Source organism: Sesamum indicum, linkage group LG2, assembly GCF_000512975.1.
Source record: "Sesamum indicum cultivar Zhongzhi No. 13 linkage group LG2, S_indicum_v1.0, whole genome shotgun sequence".
NCBI classification, from domain to species: domain Eukaryota; kingdom Viridiplantae; phylum Streptophyta; class Magnoliopsida; order Lamiales; family Pedaliaceae; genus Sesamum; species Sesamum indicum.
In genome coordinates this window covers 16969021-16988223 of record NC_026146.1, presented here as the reverse complement: position 1 = coordinate 16988223, position 19203 = coordinate 16969021, and the positions used below count along the sequence as shown (strand labels likewise).

The window sequence follows — 19203 nt, the reverse complement described above, 5'->3', positions numbered from 1 at the left end:
AAGATGCAACTTATTGGTTAAGAAAGGTGTTAGAACAGCAAATTCTTGGAAAAGGATTGAGATGCATGGAAAGGAGAGATATTTCAACATTTACCTCTTTGTTATCGCATACTACTGCAGTCATAAGTGCAGTTTGCCCTGCTCTATCAACATCATCAACTTCTGCTCCTTCCTCAATCAAGAATTCACACAACTCTGCATTCCCAGTGCTTGCTGCACGATGCAATGGGGTGCATCCGACCTGCACAAAGAAATTGTCACATTGAACAATTATAAATCCAGAAATGTTCTAAAACCAATTCAGTGTGGTTGGTCATGTCAATTTTAAGATCACATGAAGAACACGCAAGTGAGTTCATGAAATGATTAAACACAATAAAAAATCGACATGATCAGATAAAAAAAAGTTCAGTATGAATGGCTTAGTAGTCAAAAGAAGTACAAGCCTTGTCCTTGACATTGAGCTTTGCACCATGGGAAACCAAAATTGCAGCTATTTTCAGCTGACCCTTGCTAGCAGCATAATGAAGAGCTGTGCGGCCACCATCATTTTTCAAATTTACATCAGCTCCTGTTCACCAGCATTTTGACTTCCCAATTAGAGATTGTTCACAAACACTTCAACAGCACCAGAGGATTATCATAGAATCAAGAAAAGGCAATGTAAAGTCTTTTGGTTGTAGACACCTTTGAACATTGACCAGCTCCAAAAGGTGGTCTCTGAAGTTAACAGGAAACCCCTTTGGCTTTAAGTGTTGCCCTGGTTAGCCTAATTTTAATATCTATGGCAAACCATCTTCTGCTTTTCATTTTCTTCTACAGGCAATAACATTTTATCCTCCAGCCCAAATGCTTTATGGAGGTTAAACTTTAAAGGAAGTCAGATTCATAACATAACACATGGTGAGTGGGGGGGGAAGCAGTCTCAAAATACTTTTGGTATTTATTTTCATGTAAGAGATACAGAACGTTCTCCTAGATCTCTGAAACTTTTCCTCTATCCTTTCTGCCCTTATCTATTCTAATAAAAAAAGAAATCATTTTTCTTCCAATAGACTCAAACAGCTAGATAAAACTTTAACTTTTTGAAACCAATTAAATGTTTCTTCAAGAGAAGAGTTATAATCCAACCATAGTAGGAACCACCTTTAACATACAGTCCTAAACACTCACCTCTACTGAGTAAAATCTCCACAATCTCAACATTGCCACTGCTTGCAGCAGAGTGCAGAGGTGCCCAACCTTCTTCGTCAGAACTGTTTACAACTGATGGGCTTGCAGCTGATAGTATTTCCACAACCTAATGCATCCACAAATACAAACCACATATAGAAGAGAAAGGAGTAACTACATGTAGACAAACCAAAAATGCAAAAGAAACAGATAATAATATAACACTGAAACACCTAATGACACTCATATTTGCACTAGGGGAGGAGGGAAAAAAATATTCGTATTGGGTTCTATAATACCACCAAAGGAAAAGATCCACCTGCAAAAAGTCAAATATGGATACCTAAAGCAATAATCTACGAATTTTAGCAATTGCATCCATCTACTACGATATGTGTTTGCTAAACAACTCCTCAACCAAATTTCTTAATGCTACATTATTGAAAGTTATCTTCCTCAAAACCAATGCCAAGGAATTGGGCTTGAGGTTGGATTCAGGGAGAACCGTTTTCAACCAAAACGGAAAGGTAGGCACAGAATCTCATATTCACCAATTATTGAAACAATCACTAGAGGAAATGCTGACGCGACTGCCAATTCACATAGGGTTTCAAGAAAAACTACAAGTCGAGCATTGAGTTAGAGAGCTAATAAGTAAAATACCACCAGGAATTACATAATAAAATCGGCATAGTAATTACTACAGGACTGAAATAAAAACCTACACATGCTCAAATTGTTAAAAATTCCATGAAAGTGAAAAACTGAGCCACGAATTGGACCTCTCTCTTGGAGGAGGAAACGGCAACGTGGAGGAGAGAGCGACCGTCTTCATTGCGGAGGGAGCTGGCTTTGAGGAGTTGCTCTTCAGATAATGATTTGAAAAGAGAGGAATCGCCGGATTCCGCGGCCTTAAAAAGGTCTCCCTCTTTGATTTGCGTGGTTGGCTTGCCGTCGATTTCCATGTCCTGCTGTCGGTTCGGGTTCACTGTGTGTTGTGCGTGTGTGGGTTTGGAGGGGTTTCTGTTCCCATTTCCCACTTCCTGGACGGTTAAATCTGACAATTTCTGTCTGCCATATTCGGAATTATTCAATATATTATTAATCTGAAAAATAAATTTTATTGCTTCAGAACTAAATTAATTACTTATTAATAAGGTCATATTTTTAATTTTTAGATTATCTATAACTTTTTCTTTATTTGCTTCCTGTAGACACGCATGGAATTTGATTTAAAATTATTTAGATCCTTTATGTTATTTTTTTTAATTTGTATATTCCGATCTGAAATGCGTTGATTTACTTTATAAAAAAAATTACATATTAAATTAAGCAATTTCTCTTTTTTCCATAATTCAACCATTAACATCAACATGCAATTTAATAAACAAATTAAAATGGTAAGGCAATAGCACAAAAGAACACAAGAAAAAAGAGATAGAAAATTAATATATACACATTGTTATAAATTTTATACAAATAACATCCATATATTAAATAAATAAACATAAATATAAATAAAATATTTTAATTTATAAAAAAAGAAAAAAGACATTACCAACGTTGTTGTAGCTTAGAAGAGAAACAAGCGGTTCCCAAAGGGGTGACCTGAGAACACAAGTGGATTGGAATTGGTGCAGTGCACCCAAATCCACCCGTGTTCTCAGCTACACTCCTTTGGGGCAATTCAATTTCCCCTTGTTATCGCACTCTAAATCTGCGGTGCTGCCACTCGTGCAGTGCACTGCTCCCATACTTGCAATTTATGGTGAAATTCTCAAAGACTCAGAGTGGGTGTCACGATGTTGTCATTCTATTGACATAATGATACCAGGTTTTGGCATCAATGGACCATTTCACCAACGCAATCTCCATTTTTCTTTTCTTTTCTTTTTATTTTTTCGGCTTCAAGTGTTTATTATATAATACTACAAGGCCTCGTGTGCCAAACCTCATTGGGCTGGATATCTACGATTCTACATTAATTCAGTCTAATATTTTGTTAGTATATTTTTTATGATAATTACACTCTCTTTCTCTGAAATTTAGTATAATTATATATAAACCCTGTAATTTAGGAAATTACATCTAATACCTTTGAAATTTTTGCTTCCAACTAACAAATAAGTCCAGCGTTAGTCAAAATTCACCAAATTTGTTGATATTAACAAAGAAATTGGAAAAAAAGATTTATATTTACCTCCAATTAACTTATTACTGACTGTTAAATAAATCTTTTTATGATAAAATTAACCTCATACATTTTCACACATTAATGCATGTAACAAGGTATATTTACATGATAATTTCTTCTGAAAAGAATTATTTAACCTATAATAAGTCAGTTTTAAATCGGATACATATCAATTTTCATTAAATATTTTTGTTAATATCAATAAATTTGATTAATTTTGACTAACAGAAAAATTTACTTTATTGAACGAAAGTAAACTTTAAGGGTACTAAATGTAATTTTTCATACCACATTCATTTTATTTTCTCTCATTTACAATTTTCATCACTTTCTTTTAATCAAAGAAAGCCCTTGGACTGGTAATTCAAAAACACAGGCATGTTGCTGGGAGCTTCCCTGTTGATCTGATTTTATTTGCTTTCTCTTTCACCTTGAGCTCCTCCTTTCTGCGATTCTTCTCTGCCTGTGCCCTGGCTCCTCCTGCAATTTCTTCTATTCTTTTTATCTCCTCCTGGTGTCTCTGCACAGCCTCTGCTCTTTTATTCTCCGGTTTAGCCTGAAAAGTTTTCGTTGTCAAATCTGAATAACCTTGATTTCTAGTGTTCACATTTGAAGAGTACTGATCAAAACAACCTCTATCCTTTCCATTTTGCGATTCGCCTTTTTCTTCTTGTTAATCTCCCAGTCATCAATGATGGCCGTCAGCCTCTCATACCTGAAATTTCTTTCATTAAAAAGCAAAAACTAATACACAATTCTACAACACCTTCAAAAGAGAGATGCATGCACAATCTTACTCCCATTAGTAGAAATGAATTGTTACCGTTCTTGAATGCTTGCCATCTTTTCTTTTTCCCAAGCATCTGCCATAGAATCTGCCGGTCCAGGTTTTGTAGCAGTTTGCCTTCTTGGATCAACTGGTTGAGTCGTGGACCATCTGGTGGGTGGACTATCAGATTTTGGCTGAGGGGTCTCAGGCTTTTCACTTTCACCGATATCCAAATGCTTATCTGCAAAAGTTGGTGGCCTTCCCATGGATGGGGCACGTTCAGGAGCCATCTGACCAGCTGAATTGGCAGGTTTTTTACTAGTAGTTTTGTTGGTATCAACAAAGCTTATTTTGTCCTTGCTGGGTGGTCCTGGGTCCGCTGCCTTTTCAGTCATCTTTTTACTCCTGGAGGCGCTTATTGGCATCTTGATATCGGGATCCTTGTAATTTCTCCTCAAAGTTTCCTCTGGTATATGTATTATTTGTTGACGTATGGTGAAATAGAGAAAGAATTTCTTTTAGAACATGCGGACTAGGCGAGGTATATCTCTTACCAGTGTCTTCAGCTCTGCTCCTCATCTTGTTCAAGGACTTGTCAGGGCCATAAGTTGTCAAGTTCTGATCCCGGGACTTTGATTCTTCCAGTGATTGAATAGCATAAGCTGCTGCTGCAACCGCAGTGGGGTAATCAAGAGCACTGAAATCGTATTCCCAACTCATTTGTCTAGAAAACTGTCTTAACCAGCTCTGGCTTCTTTTCCTCTCTGCAAAAAGCATTTGTATGGTTAATGTTGGTTGTTTCATCCACATATAATTAATGATCTTGCATTAAAGCCCTTCGGCTAAATGCTTGTGTTTTTATCATCTCCTTTTGGTTATTGGCTGTTGATTGCTTAAAAACATCCCACACCTATTTAAATTTTGTAGAAAATCTTCAAGAACTATAGTTTACCTCCAGAGAGTAGAGTTTTTTGAGGTGGTATTTTCCTTTCTACTGTGCCTCTGCTCTCTTTATTTTCCTGTCGTGTACCAGCAAATTTTCGTCTGGAGAAGTCGTTAGCGGCAACACACAAAAAGATGCAAATTAAGGAAATATACGCAAGGATTGGTCTTGACCATCAGGCGACTTGCACATGCAACGTGTTCCAGGTAGAATTCAAGAGCTTTACCTCGTTTGCTTAATCAAGCTTTCCATAGATGAATAAGGCTCTTATGGTTTCTTGTAGTTTGGAACTCATTTGAAGGAGAAGCAGTAGACGGAGGCAAACTTGTTTAGGTTTATGGTAGGCTGCAGACTTGGTTTTGGAGACAAGCAAACCTGGGATATTCTTTGCAGGAACGACAGCTTTTGCATCTTAAAACCCTGTAAAGAAAGCATACTTTTCTTCTTGGTACTAACTTTTAGAGAAACTGTGTTATCTTTTGGATCCTTCGTACTTTCACCACATATGACTTTCTTCTATTACACTCCACTTGGTTTAAATATTACTGCTACATGAAATAATCATTAATTCCATACAATTTATACCCGATCAGGTTACATGAGAGATTCAGTAAACTCCTGAATGAGAAAGACATTTTATCCTTCTCTATAGATGTAGAATTTTAGAGTTAACAAACTTCTAATCACAGGCTGGGGCTTTAAAGCCTGGCAGCGTGGCAAAAACTATTGAATCAGGCGTGACCTTGATAGGCAGACGAGCATCAACGAGCTGTGGATTCATTGCCGGAATGTCAGATGACTCCGTGAGCTTCAATGGCGTCCCATTTAGCAGCAAAACATCACTTAGAATATTGCCATCTTCTGGGGTCAGATGGTATTCTTCCCTTTTGTTTGTGTCTCTGTATTGTTGATGGTACGAGTTTGTATCATCAGCTACTGAGACTTCAAAGGTTGTGGAATTTGACATGTTGATTAGGAGTAGCGAAATGCCTGCCTGAAATCCAGAAGAATTCGCAAGCTTCAGAAACTATATTCAAGTTGTTTTAATCTGTGTACTGGATTCTGCTTACTGTTTTCTTTGAGCAATGAGAATAGACGCGCAAGTAGGGGGAGCCGTTATGAGAGGCAGAGAGCACATTCGTTCCCATCAAGCGATGCCATAAGAGTGCACTGTGAAAGGGAAACAAGAATTTAAACTAGTCCAAACATCGACTAACACATGATATACTTCAACCCTTTTAGTTTTGGCAACAAAAAGAAGTCTTAATTTGAAAAGTTACTCCGACGTCCTTATTGTAATGAAAGAATACCAACCCGTAATAATCTGGGTTGGGAACGAATGTGGTTGTGTTAAGCAGACCATAGTTTCCTCCAATTAAGGATTGCCTGCAGAAGACCTTATGGTTGAATCTTGATGTCATACCCAATTGATCCAAGTACCTGTTATCAAATATTTTACGAGAAGAACTTCACCCGAATAATGTTGGAATTTGAAACGGGTCATTCACAGATAAGCAGAGTGAAAAAGATGCAAAACCAGAATCCATCAACAAAGGCATGTGATACATATTTGCCACCGCTGTTGTAAGCCCCCCCAGCTTCCCCAACCCATGCTCCTGACCATGGCCCAAATAACTTAATGCTGGTAGAAACCTCTCTGTATGTCTCAGCTATTTGATCAAGAAAATAAGGATCTTGAACCTTGCTGATAAGGGTCGGATCAACACCTACACACACACACACACACACGAACAGAACACAGAAGAGAAAACGATTAGCCCAAGAATCAAAAGTGCAGAAGAGTTTCATTGAAATCGAGCCTGTACCTGCACCAAGGTTGTAAATGTGGTGGGTTAAACCATCTACAACATTTGGTCCTGTGGTCTGGAGGAAGGTATTGAACCATTGCTTGTCGTAAAATCCGGCCGGACCCAAGACTTTTGGTTGTGTAGCAGGGTTAGGGTACAGCTTCTGAACTAGTCTTTTTAGTACAATAACATCCTTGCCATATTGTTCTGCTCCTATTCTTGCAGCTACCCCACTTCCACAAAGCTCATTTCCTGGAGACAACTGAGCACTAGAGTTAAAACCAAACAGAATAACAGCATTACTATAGTTGTACTAAATAACGGATCTCTTTACCAAGTTCATATGAATCAATCTTGTACCCTTTGGAGACAGTGTACTTCATGAATTCATAGGCATTTCTTGGGTTCCAGTTGCCTACCATAAGTGAGTTATCGTCTTTGGACTTCTTCCTTCCAGTGAGGGCGTTCAAGCCAAACGTTAGCCTGGCCCTGCAAAACTTATGCTCTTGTAGAATACTTTTTGAGTCAAGTTGATCATATAATGAATTTGTTCATGCATAAAAGATTACCCGGTTCTGTTGAACAATTTGTTCAGGAGATCCCATCTGTTCATGTCTAGACAGCCTTTTGAAAATCCGAAAAGGCCATCATCTCTTCTTTTGAAATGTGGGCATTTTGGGGCTAAGGTTCCAACTTTGTACAGAACCTGATCTTGCAGTGAACCTCCAATTCTGATCCGAAGAGGGCTGAATGCTGATTTCAGTGACAGTAACCTCAACCAGTCAAATGGAAGCAACATATAGACCAAAAGATTAACAAGACATCTTAAGCAGTGATTACTGCCAATTGCTAGCATAAAAACTGAAATGTATGATGATTTTTGTGACAAGACTTCACTGATTCATGATGTGTCCTGCCTGATGAATATGGTTCCCTGACCTAATGCTATCATCTTCAGTCTCAATTTTGAACATTTTTGTCCAACACAAATATGAGCTCCAGAAACACATGCAAATTGTAAAAGGATGGAGAAGTAGTTAAAGAGTTTCAGCAGGCACACGAGAGAGCAACCTTTGATGGCATTTGCAAGAATCTTGTTTTCCAAATCCTGGAGGATACAATACAGAAAAAGATAGCTAAGATTTCTGCCAAGCTTTCTTCTCATAGTGGCTAAAAGTTCAGTTTCAAGAGATCGTTACCAGATTGAGGATGCCTGCTTTTCCCCAGGGGCACTGGTTGTAGTTGCACTTTGTCTCAGGCCACCAATCCAGAGTGGCACATATGAAGTTTTCATCTGTCTTTGCTATGGAGGTCACTCCTCTCACTGTCAACTTCACTTCTTCTGCACAACACAAACAAAAGTATGATAGAAGAATACAACTTATTACACCCCTTGATTCCATCCTGAAACAAATTGTTTGATCTTTTGTCCAATCTTTGAAGATAAAGTAGCCTATTGGATTATAGTAAATTGCCCATATATTCTTTTATAGCTGAGGTTGAACGCATATCAACTACTATTCTATAAAGGAGCCTAATAGGGACAAATCTTTTTACTACATCCTTCTTATCTTCAAACTCAAAGTCTACATCAATATCTTTCTACTTTTTACAGAACATTCTGTAAGAATATCAACTACCCTTATCATTGAGGTTGATTCTTGAAGAAATCAAATAAAAATAGTAAGATATGTTTCTACCACTCGGAATGTCGAATATTAATGAGGGAAAAGCTTTAAAGAAAGAGTTTAAGGTTTTGGGATAATAACTCCATGTGCAAGATGATAATTTTAGTTATGGCCGACTGGAGTTGTCTGATTACTCCATAATCTAAAACCCACAAACATTTATTGCATTCGCGTGAAACTGTCAACGCAAGGACAAGACATGTTGTTTGTCACAGGGCTATTTATTGTTACAGTATGATGTCTGCGTCTCTGTGTTCTAACAGCAAATTTTGGCCTTTTTGCATACTTTTTCTTACGTGTATGTAAAGTTGGTGGTTGTAAAAAGTGACTGACAGATGCCTTTTATCGTATCTGTTTTGAAAAATATAAGACAATTATTGCAACTAAAGCAAGCTCATTAATGGTAGACATGTGGGCTTGGGAAGAATAGCGTCGTTATTTGCTTTAAGCAAAATCTTGGTTTTCTACTCAGACCCTTTTCATGGCAGCCTCTATTGTGCACTATGTTATGAAGTCAAAGCTGAGGACAAAAGCAATGGGCATTATTGAATGAATTATTTTCTAAATTTCCCTCATCTCTCTATTCTTCTTCTTCTTCCCACCTCCTTCTGTCTAACTTTTTAATTTTCTGCAAAATTTTCACTCTTTAGTGTTAAAAAAAAAAAAAAAAACCTTGAAATTTTTTAATTTTAAGTGTGTGTGTTAGGTTCGTGAATGTTAAAGAAAAAAAAAGAAAAGAAAGAAAAAAAACTTTTGTGCTGATGCTCGGCTCCCTTGAGATTGGAAAGTGGAGTCCTCGTAACGTCAAATTGGGCACTTCCCTCTTTAACAAGTATTCTAAACGTGGGTGCTTTGAGTTTGGCGAAAAAGGTGTTTGATAGATTGCCGCACAGTAGTGATGTTTGCGGAAATACTATGAAGATTCTGGGAATGGAAATAAGCTCAGTTAGGTTATTGTAACTACTGGAACATGGCACATGAAACCCTAATTGGGCTGTACATCAGAATATTGAGCCTAGCAAGAGTACTATGGACATTTAGTTGATTTGCTCAAGGGAGCAAAGATTATTGTAAAAGTTACGATTAAAGTTCAGAGGATGTCTATTTCGGGTTCCAGTCTATAGCTTGGAGAGCATTGCACAGTGCCCGTTGCGATCATGGTGATAATGGGCACGTCAATTCCCCCAATCCATGTCTAAAGCCCCCACCACGCCCACATATTTCACACAGGCAGGACTTTCTGAAGGACCACCAATATGATGATATATTAACTACTAGTTGCGAGTGTCACATGTCCTGATAGTCATCTCAAAAAAGAGAACCTGACCCAATTAGGAAAGCGAGCATGGAGGAGATCAATCTCCACTATCAAGACCACTGCTAACATTGCGAGAACAAACTTATGCAACTAAGAAGAATGTCTCTGCAACAATTATGGTGTTTCCTTTATTAATAAAAGAAAGGAAACTTGATTGATGAAAACAGATGCGAGTCAAAATTGTGTTGATTCATTTGCTTAAAACAGGAAATCTGAATCAGAAAGTTCCAGATATTTGTGGTCGCCAATCGGTTTTACACCTTCCCGGAATGAATTTCCTTCTATATACCTGTGACCACAATGTTCGTAAAGTGAATAGAGAGTTAAGCCTCAAAATAGTCGGTTGGCGAAATAATCACTCAAGTGAAAACTCACATTTCCTTCAAAAATGGGTGCTTGTAGAAGGTATCAGGAATCCTCCCTAGAAACTGATTGTGATCTAAGTACCTGAATCAGAGAAACAGGTTGATATAGCAAAAACAATTCTAGCATAACTTAGTATAACACACACCCTTTTTCAAATTGGTTGTCATTAGCCATGTACTATCACAAGTATTGCATGTGAGCCACTAGCAGTAGGAGATTCTTCCATATAAAATTGCCAACCAACTGTAGGCAGTGCTGGTAGTTATAATGCCAGAGGATTGTTTCATTAAAGCCATTGGTTCATTACTTAGTTTGCCTTGTTATAGTAAGCTTTGGACTCTTGTCCCAGGTTTAATAGAGACATGAAGGGCAAAAGAAGAGAGCAACAAATGGATGGACAATATTTTCAGAAAGACCATTTGTCCTGCTCTTTTCACCATATGACTATTGAGACCACCCAAATAGGCATACTGCTTACTGCTTCAAGAAAATACAAGATACTAAAGTATGTTTCAGAGCTTCAAAATTTAAATATCATCTAATATATGAAACCATACTTACAAGTAAGTTAATCGAGGAATGTGAGCGAGCCCGAATGGTATAATTCCAGCCATTTTGTTATATGACAGATATCTGGAACGAACAGAACAGTCAAATTGCTAAGTTAGCACAAGATAGAGAGAAACAGAACAAGAGAACATAATAACAAGCAGGACCGCCCAATTCACTTCACATAAACTTACAAGATCTCTAAGTTTGTCAAATTGGCAAGCTGTGATGGAACACCACCTGTAAGGTAATTGTTATTAAGATACCTGTGACATTAAAATATCAGGAGATGCATAGGCACTTGGTTAATGAAATTAGCAAAAGAACTAAATAGCTCATCAATAGATTGCCAAAAAAATAAAGCGTACAGATTACGAAGAGATGGGAAGCATCCTTCAAAACGAATGAGTTCCCTTAAGGTTCCGACCAAATGATTGTTACCAACATCCCTGAAAAATATTCAAACTCGGTTAACTGTAGAGATAGGCCATAGACTGCACATTTCAAAAGTCATCAAATGATCTTACAAGTGACGCAGATTCTGCAAAGTTCCCAATTCAGGAGGAATTCTCCCGGTCAAACGATTTACATGTAGTTGGAGATAACGGAGTTCGGGAAGATTAGCAAGCTCCCGGGGAATTCCCCCCTTAAAATTATTAAAACTTAGATAGCTGCATAAAATTCACAATCATCTGTCAACTATGGAAAGCAAGTTTGATGCAAAATTAGATAGAATGAATAATCTTAAAAATTAACATCACATACAGATGTGTTAGCTGCTTTAGTTCGCCAATTTCAGGAGGAATGGCATCTTGCAGTTTATTCCACCTCAAATTACTGATAAAATCAATCACAGGCACATAACAAAACCGAAGATGTCAAAAATAGGCCAAAGTTATATAGAGAAGTGAAGGAGCAGAAAAGAAAACAGAATCCCAGTTTCTACTTTTGGCTTGTGCTATTTTGCCTTAGAACTTTTCAAGAAAGAAAGGTGTCTGTCTATACTATGACCGTATAATAGCATGCCCGAATCAACTTAAACTGACATATAATGAATTCCAAACAGCGAAGCAAACCTAGTTTTTCTCATACAATCTGCAATTTTTTAGAGAACCTGTCTGCCACAAATTGATATATAAATAAGTAAATAACAGTGGTCACAGCAATCTAGCAAGGTCACGTTAGTAGATTTTTAGATGTTTCACAAGCTTTCAGCTGACAAGTAACTAAGCACCCGGCATACTACAGCCTGACAATAGGGGTTTGGTACTACAGCCTGACACTAGGGGTTTAATTGTTCAAGTCAAAACAGGAAGTACAAATGTCATACAGTAAGAGATTCATTATTACGGAACTCAGAGTATAACTTGAGCTCTGATTTACAACTGAAATTGAAGATGGAAAGAACATCAGTCTTAGAGTTCAAGTTGAAAAATAGATTTCAGATTGCCATGAAACTCAGTATATATAGTTTTGGATTTAAAATGAACGTGTATGGGTAAACAAGCCCATATTACATATTCACAGCTTGAGTGGCATGACAGACAAAATCCTTACGAATAGCATATGAACACGATATTCATCTCATTTTGTAGAAGGAAAACTATTGATATTTCTTAGGAACTCCGTAAGTTTTTGTGTGTGGTTTTGGTGCATGCTTCCATTGAGTAATGGGGCCAATTGACAGACAGGCCAGACATATATCAGCCTTGACCAGTCAGTTAATAATATGTCATATGCATAGAAGGAATCTTACATACTTAAGTAGGAGTGATGCATTAAATGTATGCTGCATGCATCAATGACAAACAGAGAGCAGCTTATTGTTTATCAATGAGAAAGCACAAGACTTTACAGTATCTTGAGATGCTTCAACCGTCCAATTTGTGGTGGAATTGGCCCAGTAAGTTTGTTATTATGTAGATCCCTGCCACAAAATATTTGAGAAACTCAAGAGGAAGAAAAGTACCAAAATGTTCGATTCATAATTTGTGCTGACATCATAATACATTTGTAGCAGGAAGCACCGTTCTATGTAACCATTCCTTGGGTTTCAAATTCCATCATATACATATATATATATATGTATATAAAGAAAAAAAGAAATTCAAAGCCTGAGAGAAGTGCTATAATAATCTCATTCTCAAATTGCAACAAAGAATTGCTCATATAGCAGCAGAAGAAAAGAAAGGAGAACCATACAGCCTAGTAAGATCCACCAGATTGATAACTGCAAGTGGAAAAGGACCAACAATAGAAACTGCATAAACTTCCCTGAAAAGATTGAAAAGCAGAATAGGTCAACAGCAGATAGTAAGATGATCTGGTTGTTGGACAAATATTTCAGTTTGAAAAGTTCTGAATGCAGAAGAGTCAGAAAAGTTGCTTAAAAGAAAGTGAAAAGAGACAACTAACAGTCCAGTAACAACTCTATAGTCATTCTCATTGGCAGCAGAACACGTGATACCAGCCCATGGAGGCAAATCACCATCTCCACAAGGATCATCACCGATCCATGCATATACCACTCTCCATCCTAGTGATGCCTTTATTTCATTTAATGCCTTAACTGTAATTAACATACATTTAACAAAATTTAGCTCCAGAAACATATAAACATCTTAGTAATTAAGTTCACATATCCAGTCACCAAGCAAAATAGCATGCGGCCCATAGTTCGGTATAGAATAACATAATGTACAGACATTTTCAAATTGTAGTAAAGATGTTGGAGAAAATAAGTAGAGACTGCTTGATACCATATGCTAGTACTAGTAAATTTACGCCTCTCCTGGACAGAAAGCAATAACTAGAACAAAATCCAATGTGCTTAAACCGTATCTTCTAACTTATGCATCAAGATTCTAGCATGATGAAACTGCTCAACTTCGTCAATGAAAAGAATCAAACTTTTCCATCTACTGCACTGAACTAAAGCATCATACTCACTAATTTTTCAATGAAATCAAATTAATCAAAAACTTTGAGCATGAACAGAATTTATCCTTTCTTTAAAAATCACGAATACGCAGATCCCACTCAATGTTGGTCCAAGCTAATCATTCAGCAATCCTGACCTAACCATGAGCAACATTAAATCTTAAACTAAATCCAAACGCCCTCCAAAACCTGATGTTACCAACCAGAGAACAATTTCTTTCTTAGCATAAAGCAAGCATTGTTTTTAACAGTAATGCTGCATTAAAAACAGAGAAAAAAAAAAAAGGATAATTACCATCGCGCTTAAGGGTCTTGCACCGTACTAATTCATTGAGGATCAAGGAAGCTACGATAAAGTGACTGAATGCTGAACAAAGAAAATGTATACAAGTGGCCATTTTTCAAATTCACTTTCCTCCAGCGATTAGGGTTACATACATAACTCCAGAGCATGTAGTTTGATTATTTGAGAGAGAGAGGGAGGGAGGGAGGGAGATAGGATCTGAAGTCAGTGTGAAGCTATGAAGCATGAAAACGATGCGTGAATTCAGTTGACGTCGTTGCTGGACTTTTACGTGGACTTTGGGCCTGTAAAGGAATTATAGAAAATTTTGGGGGAGGAAAACATAAATTAAATAATTAAAAGGAAGTAACAAGAGTAATAGCCACATAGGCCCCTAAACTTTTATTATTGTTATTAATTAATTTTTTTTAATTATAAAATCTTTAAATTGTACTTTAATCAATTTTAATGATTGTACTCACTCCATCCTTTCATAATACATAAATTTTTAAAATATTAAAAAATATAGTCCAAGAATTTAAAAATTTTACTATCAAAAGATTTTATTTAAACAAGTTGGATGAATTTATTACTATGACTTAATTAGGTGGAGGAAGAAGGGAGCCCTTGTGTGTATATATTAATTAATGCAAGCATTAACTGAGTCATGGGATGCATGCATCACTCATTCAATTTTTATACTTTTACTTTTTGCATTTTCAAATTCAGTTTCACCACACTCAAATTATGAATTAAGCACATATTGCATTATTTGTTTTATTTAAAAAAAATTTGTACACATGATCCCATATATGTTAAATGAAATGAAATATATAATATAATTTAATTGATGAAACTGACGACACGTTGTTTAATTGCGTCTTTTACTTATTTGAGTTGTGAGTCTTTAAATCGTTCAAAAAGAAGTCATTATATATATATATATGAATGTAATAACTTAGACTTCATGTAAACACAAATTTGTATGGACAGCATCGAAATTTTTCAATATAACTAATGCATTGAATTTGGCATCATACCAAACAGTTACAAAATGAATGAGACTCATGGGATTTTCTTGACTCCCACCTCTTCTTTTCACAAAGAAGAAAGACAGTTTGATCCTTAAAAAACAAAAAGGAAAATAATACAGTACTGGGGTGTCTGGCAGCTTGGTCAGGACTCAGACTATTTCCATGGTTGTTTCCTTGAACTTGTTCAAGACTGCACTGAATTCCAAAAAACAAGCTTGGAAATAGCCATTTTGCAGCAATAATAGACAAAAACTATATCAGATGACAGAAACCAACAAAACATGATGAACAGTCATCATGTCTTCATGCCTACAGCCACACTGAGCAACTCTGACACAAATCTTGTGATCTCAGAAACAAAAAAAATTCAAGAAAAAGGGCATTTCAAAAATGCCAAGAAACCGATCAAGATTCATCAAAATTTTTTAGGGTTTATATATGGAGGTTATGATCATCATCATGATGAGTGAGTGCATGCAACTTCAGTTATGAAGAGGGTTGGGGCCAGATGGGACAAATCTCTTCTCAACACCATATCTTGGATCAATCTCATCGCCTCCATCTCGCTGCGGCGGCGGTAGTGGGAATGGTACTGGGCTGTGACGGATTCTTTGAAGCTGTAAAGAGATGGCTGCTGGCGGCGGTTGGGTGGTGATTGGGTGGCAAGAATGGTGGCGCCTCCACACGTGATGACGGGCGGCAGAAATGGAAGATCGGGTGGGTGAGATGTTGATGATGATGAGTAGAATGGTGAGTAGAAGGATTTTGTGGTGAGATGTGACGGTGGAAGAGAGAGAGATCTTCATTGTGATGGTTTGAGTTTGAGATAGAGGGAAGGACATTTTTTTTTTCTCTATGTTAGTATATATATATATATATAATGTATATATGATGATTATTATGTACAATTATATTTTTTTTTGTAATTTAAATAGTATAATAATTAATTTAAAAAACAAACCCTTTCTTTTAAATTTTCACATTTAAAGAAAGTACAATTACCCATATTTTGATATTAGATATAAAATAATCGAATTTCCTAGTTTTTTTTAATATGAACATTAACATCTCATCATGTTTTTAAATATTTGAGACTGTCGCCTGTAATACTTACATGCATATAATTTGATAAATATAATATAAATTAATTTTAAAGATAAATATAAATATATGATTAGAATCGTAATATATAATTATATTTGTACGTAGTTAAAAGATGATGTGATAAATTTAAAATAAATATGTCATTATTTTTTTATGAATACTTAAAAGATATAATTAATATTTTAAAACTTAGTATTGCTGAGTGACAAACCTCCAATTCTAAGTGAAAATTAGCTTCTTCTTCTTTTTTTATTATTTTAATATAGATTACGACTTATTTAACTTATAGAACATGGGCCTACTACAGATAAATGTTTTAACCCTTCGGCCCATTGGAGCCCATAACTTTATAAATACTGAAAAACCAAATTTATCTCAGAAAAATCAATGGGCTCGGCCCAATATAGACACAGTCCATGGGCTTCACGTACATTGCGGACCATTATATTCTATATGAACCCCCGTTGAGAATTTAGATGCTGATTTCTTTTTTCTTTTTTACTCTATATCTTTTGTTTATAATTTTATATTTACTATATTAGGCTGGTATTTTTCCAAAAGTTTCTAAATTGCCCCTTGTACATTGGGACGGGTGCAGGACGGACGATTTCAAAACGAACTCCTAATTCATTAGTAGTCAGAGAAGATCACTAAGATTTTACGATAGCATTGCGAATAGGCTTTTTGTTTTCTATTTTTGATTTATATATATATATTACTATTTAGATTTTGTATTTATGAAACTTTTCATTAAAAAACATTAAAAGTGCATAAATTAAGAATAATTTAGCCTAAGAGGCAAAAGATGGTGAACTTTTCACTGTGGATCATTATAAAATCCACACAAACTTAGTGAAACCACCACTTAACAATTGAATGAATCTGTAAAGCTAAAAAAGAGTACCAAAATTAGTGCAAAATATCTCGCGAGATTCATTCATGCATTTCTCCAATTCTTGATTCTCATGAGTGGGTTTAATTTTGAATGTTTGTGCACCACATCTATCAACCATTGCTATATTCTTTTTTTTTTTAAAAAAAAAAATATTAGATATTTGTCAATCATCTAATTTACTATGGGATAGCTGTAATTTTTTTAATTATATAATTATGAGCGCTATAAGCAATTTTAATTATGTTGGAATTCAATTCAGCAATTAAGTCCTGTAATTTTAAAAAAAATGGCACATTAAGAATATAATTTGTTGGATTTAGGATTTACGTGAGGCACACATGCCAAATTCAGGTCAAATTTAAAATTTTCGATCGATTTTTATTGTTAATGGGCCAATTTTGTTATGTCATAGGACTTAATTGCCAAATCAAATCCAACAAAATTAAATTATTATTTTTCTATAATTACAAGATCAAAAATGCAATTATCGCAACTAACCATGACAATTTACATTGAATATAGCATCTACATAACTCTGTAATAATTAGTGCACTTAACATGTTACAAACCCTAAAAATGCTTATAGATTTGGCTTCTCCTTTTTTTTTTTTTTTCCTTAACATTTAAAATTGTTGGCTGTAAAATTCATGAGTCATTTTCAGTTTTTGCCCTAAATTGGGAACTACCCATATAGTTGTGTAAGAATATCATGAAATCAAGAACCACTTTAATGTAATAATTAAGGGTATTAATCACAATTAAGGATAACATGATCAGGCGCTTAATTTGTGGTTGTGATGATAATATCATTAAGGATTAATTGTCATGCATATGTCCCACCAGAGGTGACTGATGGGTGATGATGGAGCGTTGATTTCGTGTCGGCTGGAGTTTCCTCACCGTCTGATCAAGTACATTTGTAATTAATATCAATATATATAAATCATAGGTGGTATAGTTAGATTCAACCAAGTACTTCGTGAAATTCTGTCGGTAATTAGGTTTATGATCATACCTAGGTATTCACAGCAACTTGGTTAGCATTTAATTAATTAAATTATGTTTAGGGGTAGTCAAGTCTTTTCACTCAACTTGAATTTTTTAGTGCATATCCTTTTCAGGGAATCTATAGTTGGATTTTCATTAGGGCGAGTGTTGAATAGTACTAGAAAAGTAGTTTTTTTTTTTTTTTTTTTAAAAAAAAGAAACTTCAGCTTATTATTCATTTTGTAAACGTTCTCCAATAAAAATTAGGTTAAATTACAACGAGCATTAATAAGATTTGGTATTTATTTAAAAAATTATCATATCCCTTGATTTTGACGGTTGTCTAACAATTAGCCAATCTATTAGTTCCTGTTAGGTTTTCATTTAATTTTTGTAGTTAACTGACCAAAATGTCTTTGTAGATTATGAATTATAATTTTATATATTATTTTAAAAAAATTGAAACTTTTTTATGGACTAAGTGGATAATTCTTCTGCAATTCTTCAAAATTTTTCCATCTGTCTCATCCATTTATTATAATTTTTTAAAAAAAATTATAGTAAATACAAAGTTAATAATTTCAGACCTCCATTTAAAAATTACAAAATTTCATCAAATATTAGAGGAGTTAGTAATTTTTTAAATAATAAAAAATATTTATAATTATATTAAACCTACGAGGAGTTGGTTGTAATTTATCCAAAAATAAAAAGTAGACCAAATAGAACTAAATTAACTACATTAATCTTCATAAAATAGTACTATTATAATTAATCTGCAATTTAAGCTACAAGATGTATGTGACTAATAAAATGAAATTTATTGGATCATGAATAACAAATAGTTAAAAATTCCAGATTTGGTCTAATATCATAATTACAAAATACTCTTTTAAAATTAACGATCGCCTATTAAATACCTCCTGCAATGGACTATCACGAGGGATATTTATTAGATAACTATTAATTTTATAAAGGATATTTATAAATTTTCAAAAATAAAATCGTATTTGTAATTATGACCAATCTTAAGGGAGCCCATCGTATTTGCAAGGTAATTAGTGAAGTTTTTAGATAAAAAACGGGGGTGATTAGGAGTTTAATTAATATACTTAAGATTGATAACATTGACTAGAATAGTTTCCACTGTCT

At 35.2% G+C, this 19203-nt stretch overlaps 4 protein-coding genes across 5 annotated transcripts in view; all 4 read right to left on the bottom strand.

Annotated features, from left to right (window-relative positions):
- The window catches only part of LOC105156508 (26S proteasome non-ATPase regulatory subunit 10), a 3268-nt gene extending 365 nt beyond the window's left edge, over nucleotides 1–2903 (bottom strand). Inside the window, exons 1-5 of the mRNA XM_011072660.2 lie at nucleotides 2732–2903; nucleotides 1956–2244; nucleotides 1174–1300; nucleotides 447–571; nucleotides 95–241 (exon numbers count right to left, since the gene is read on the bottom strand). Coding sequence (XP_011070962.1) covers nucleotides 95–241; nucleotides 447–571; nucleotides 1174–1300; nucleotides 1956–2138 — 582 coding nt within the window. The 5' untranslated portion in view covers nucleotides 2139–2244; nucleotides 2732–2903. The remainder of the gene's footprint in view (nucleotides 1–94; nucleotides 242–446; nucleotides 572–1173; nucleotides 1301–1955; nucleotides 2245–2731) is intronic.
- Nucleotides 3676–5398, bottom strand: LOC105156505. The gene is made up of 6 exons (XM_011072657.2): nucleotides 5306–5398; nucleotides 5089–5180; nucleotides 4691–4900; nucleotides 4191–4602; nucleotides 4001–4082; nucleotides 3676–3923 (listed from the first exon to the last, which is right to left on the bottom strand). The coding sequence occupies exons 1-6, from the start codon at nucleotides 5329–5331 to the stop codon at nucleotides 3732–3734; spliced, it is 1014 nt and encodes a 337-aa protein (XP_011070959.1). The 5' UTR covers nucleotides 5332–5398; the 3' UTR covers nucleotides 3676–3731.
- On the bottom strand, nucleotides 5610–8630 carry LOC105156507 (heparanase-like protein 2). Of its 2 annotated transcripts, none has more exons than XM_011072659.2 (9): nucleotides 8087–8630; nucleotides 7959–7995; nucleotides 7457–7640; nucleotides 7307–7376; nucleotides 6906–7149; nucleotides 6617–6806; nucleotides 6394–6519; nucleotides 6150–6249; nucleotides 5610–6073 (listed from the first exon to the last, which is right to left on the bottom strand). In XM_011072659.2, exons 1-9 carry the CDS (start codon nucleotides 8288–8290, stop codon nucleotides 5759–5761), a joined length of 1470 nt encoding a protein of 489 aa, XP_011070961.1. In that variant the 5' UTR covers nucleotides 8291–8630; the 3' UTR covers nucleotides 5610–5758. The 2 variants fall into 2 exon arrangements, with proteins under 2 accessions (XP_011070961.1, XP_011070960.1); XM_011072658.2 differs by having other exon boundaries at nucleotides 6906–7139; nucleotides 7222–7376; nucleotides 8087–8609.
- On the bottom strand, nucleotides 9261–14262 carry LOC105156504 (receptor kinase-like protein Xa21). The gene is made up of 11 exons (XM_011072656.2): nucleotides 14044–14262; nucleotides 13224–13377; nucleotides 13011–13082; nucleotides 12664–12735; nucleotides 11574–11645; nucleotides 11336–11479; nucleotides 11177–11257; nucleotides 11003–11074; nucleotides 10821–10892; nucleotides 10269–10340; nucleotides 9261–10182 (listed from the first exon to the last, which is right to left on the bottom strand). The coding sequence occupies exons 1-11, from the start codon at nucleotides 14144–14146 to the stop codon at nucleotides 10092–10094; spliced, it is 1005 nt and encodes a 334-aa protein (XP_011070958.1). The 5' UTR covers nucleotides 14147–14262; the 3' UTR covers nucleotides 9261–10091.

Bases quoted from the DNA above. Each gene is read 5' to 3' on its own strand.
- LOC105156507 (XM_011072658.2), bottom strand. From the start codon at position 8,290: ATGGAATCAAGGGGTGTAATAAGTTGTATTCTTCTATCATACTTTTGT. The intron at 7,641-7,958 runs GTTGCTCTCTCG...CACTGAAATCAG, and splicing joins TCTTGCAAATGCCATCAAAG to CATTCAGCCCTCTTCGGATC. The intron at 7,377-7,456 runs GTAATCTTTTAT...TAAGTTTTGCAG, and splicing joins AAATTGTTCAACAGAACCGG to GGCCAGGCTAACGTTTGGCT.
- LOC105156505 (XM_011072657.2), bottom strand. From the start codon at position 5,331: ATGGAAAGCTTGATTAAGCAAACGAG. The intron at 4,603-4,690 runs GTAAGAGATATA...TACATATACCAG, and splicing joins GAGCAGAGCTGAAGACACTG to AGGAAACTTTGAGGAGAAAT. The intron at 4,083-4,190 runs GTAACAATTCAT...AAGAAATTTCAG, and splicing joins ATGGCAAGCATTCAAGAACG to GTATGAGAGGCTGACGGCCA.
- LOC105156504 (XM_011072656.2), bottom strand. From the start codon at position 14,146: ATGGCCACTTGTATACATTTTCTTTGTTCAGCATTCAGTCACTTTATC. The intron at 11,646-12,663 runs GTAAAGTCTTGT...TGATTTTATCAG, and splicing joins TTGAAGCATCTCAAGATACT to TAATTTGAGGTGGAATAAAC. The intron at 11,075-11,176 runs GTACGCTTTATT...TTAATGTCACAG, and splicing joins TTCCCATCTCTTCGTAATCT to GTATCTTAATAACAATTACC.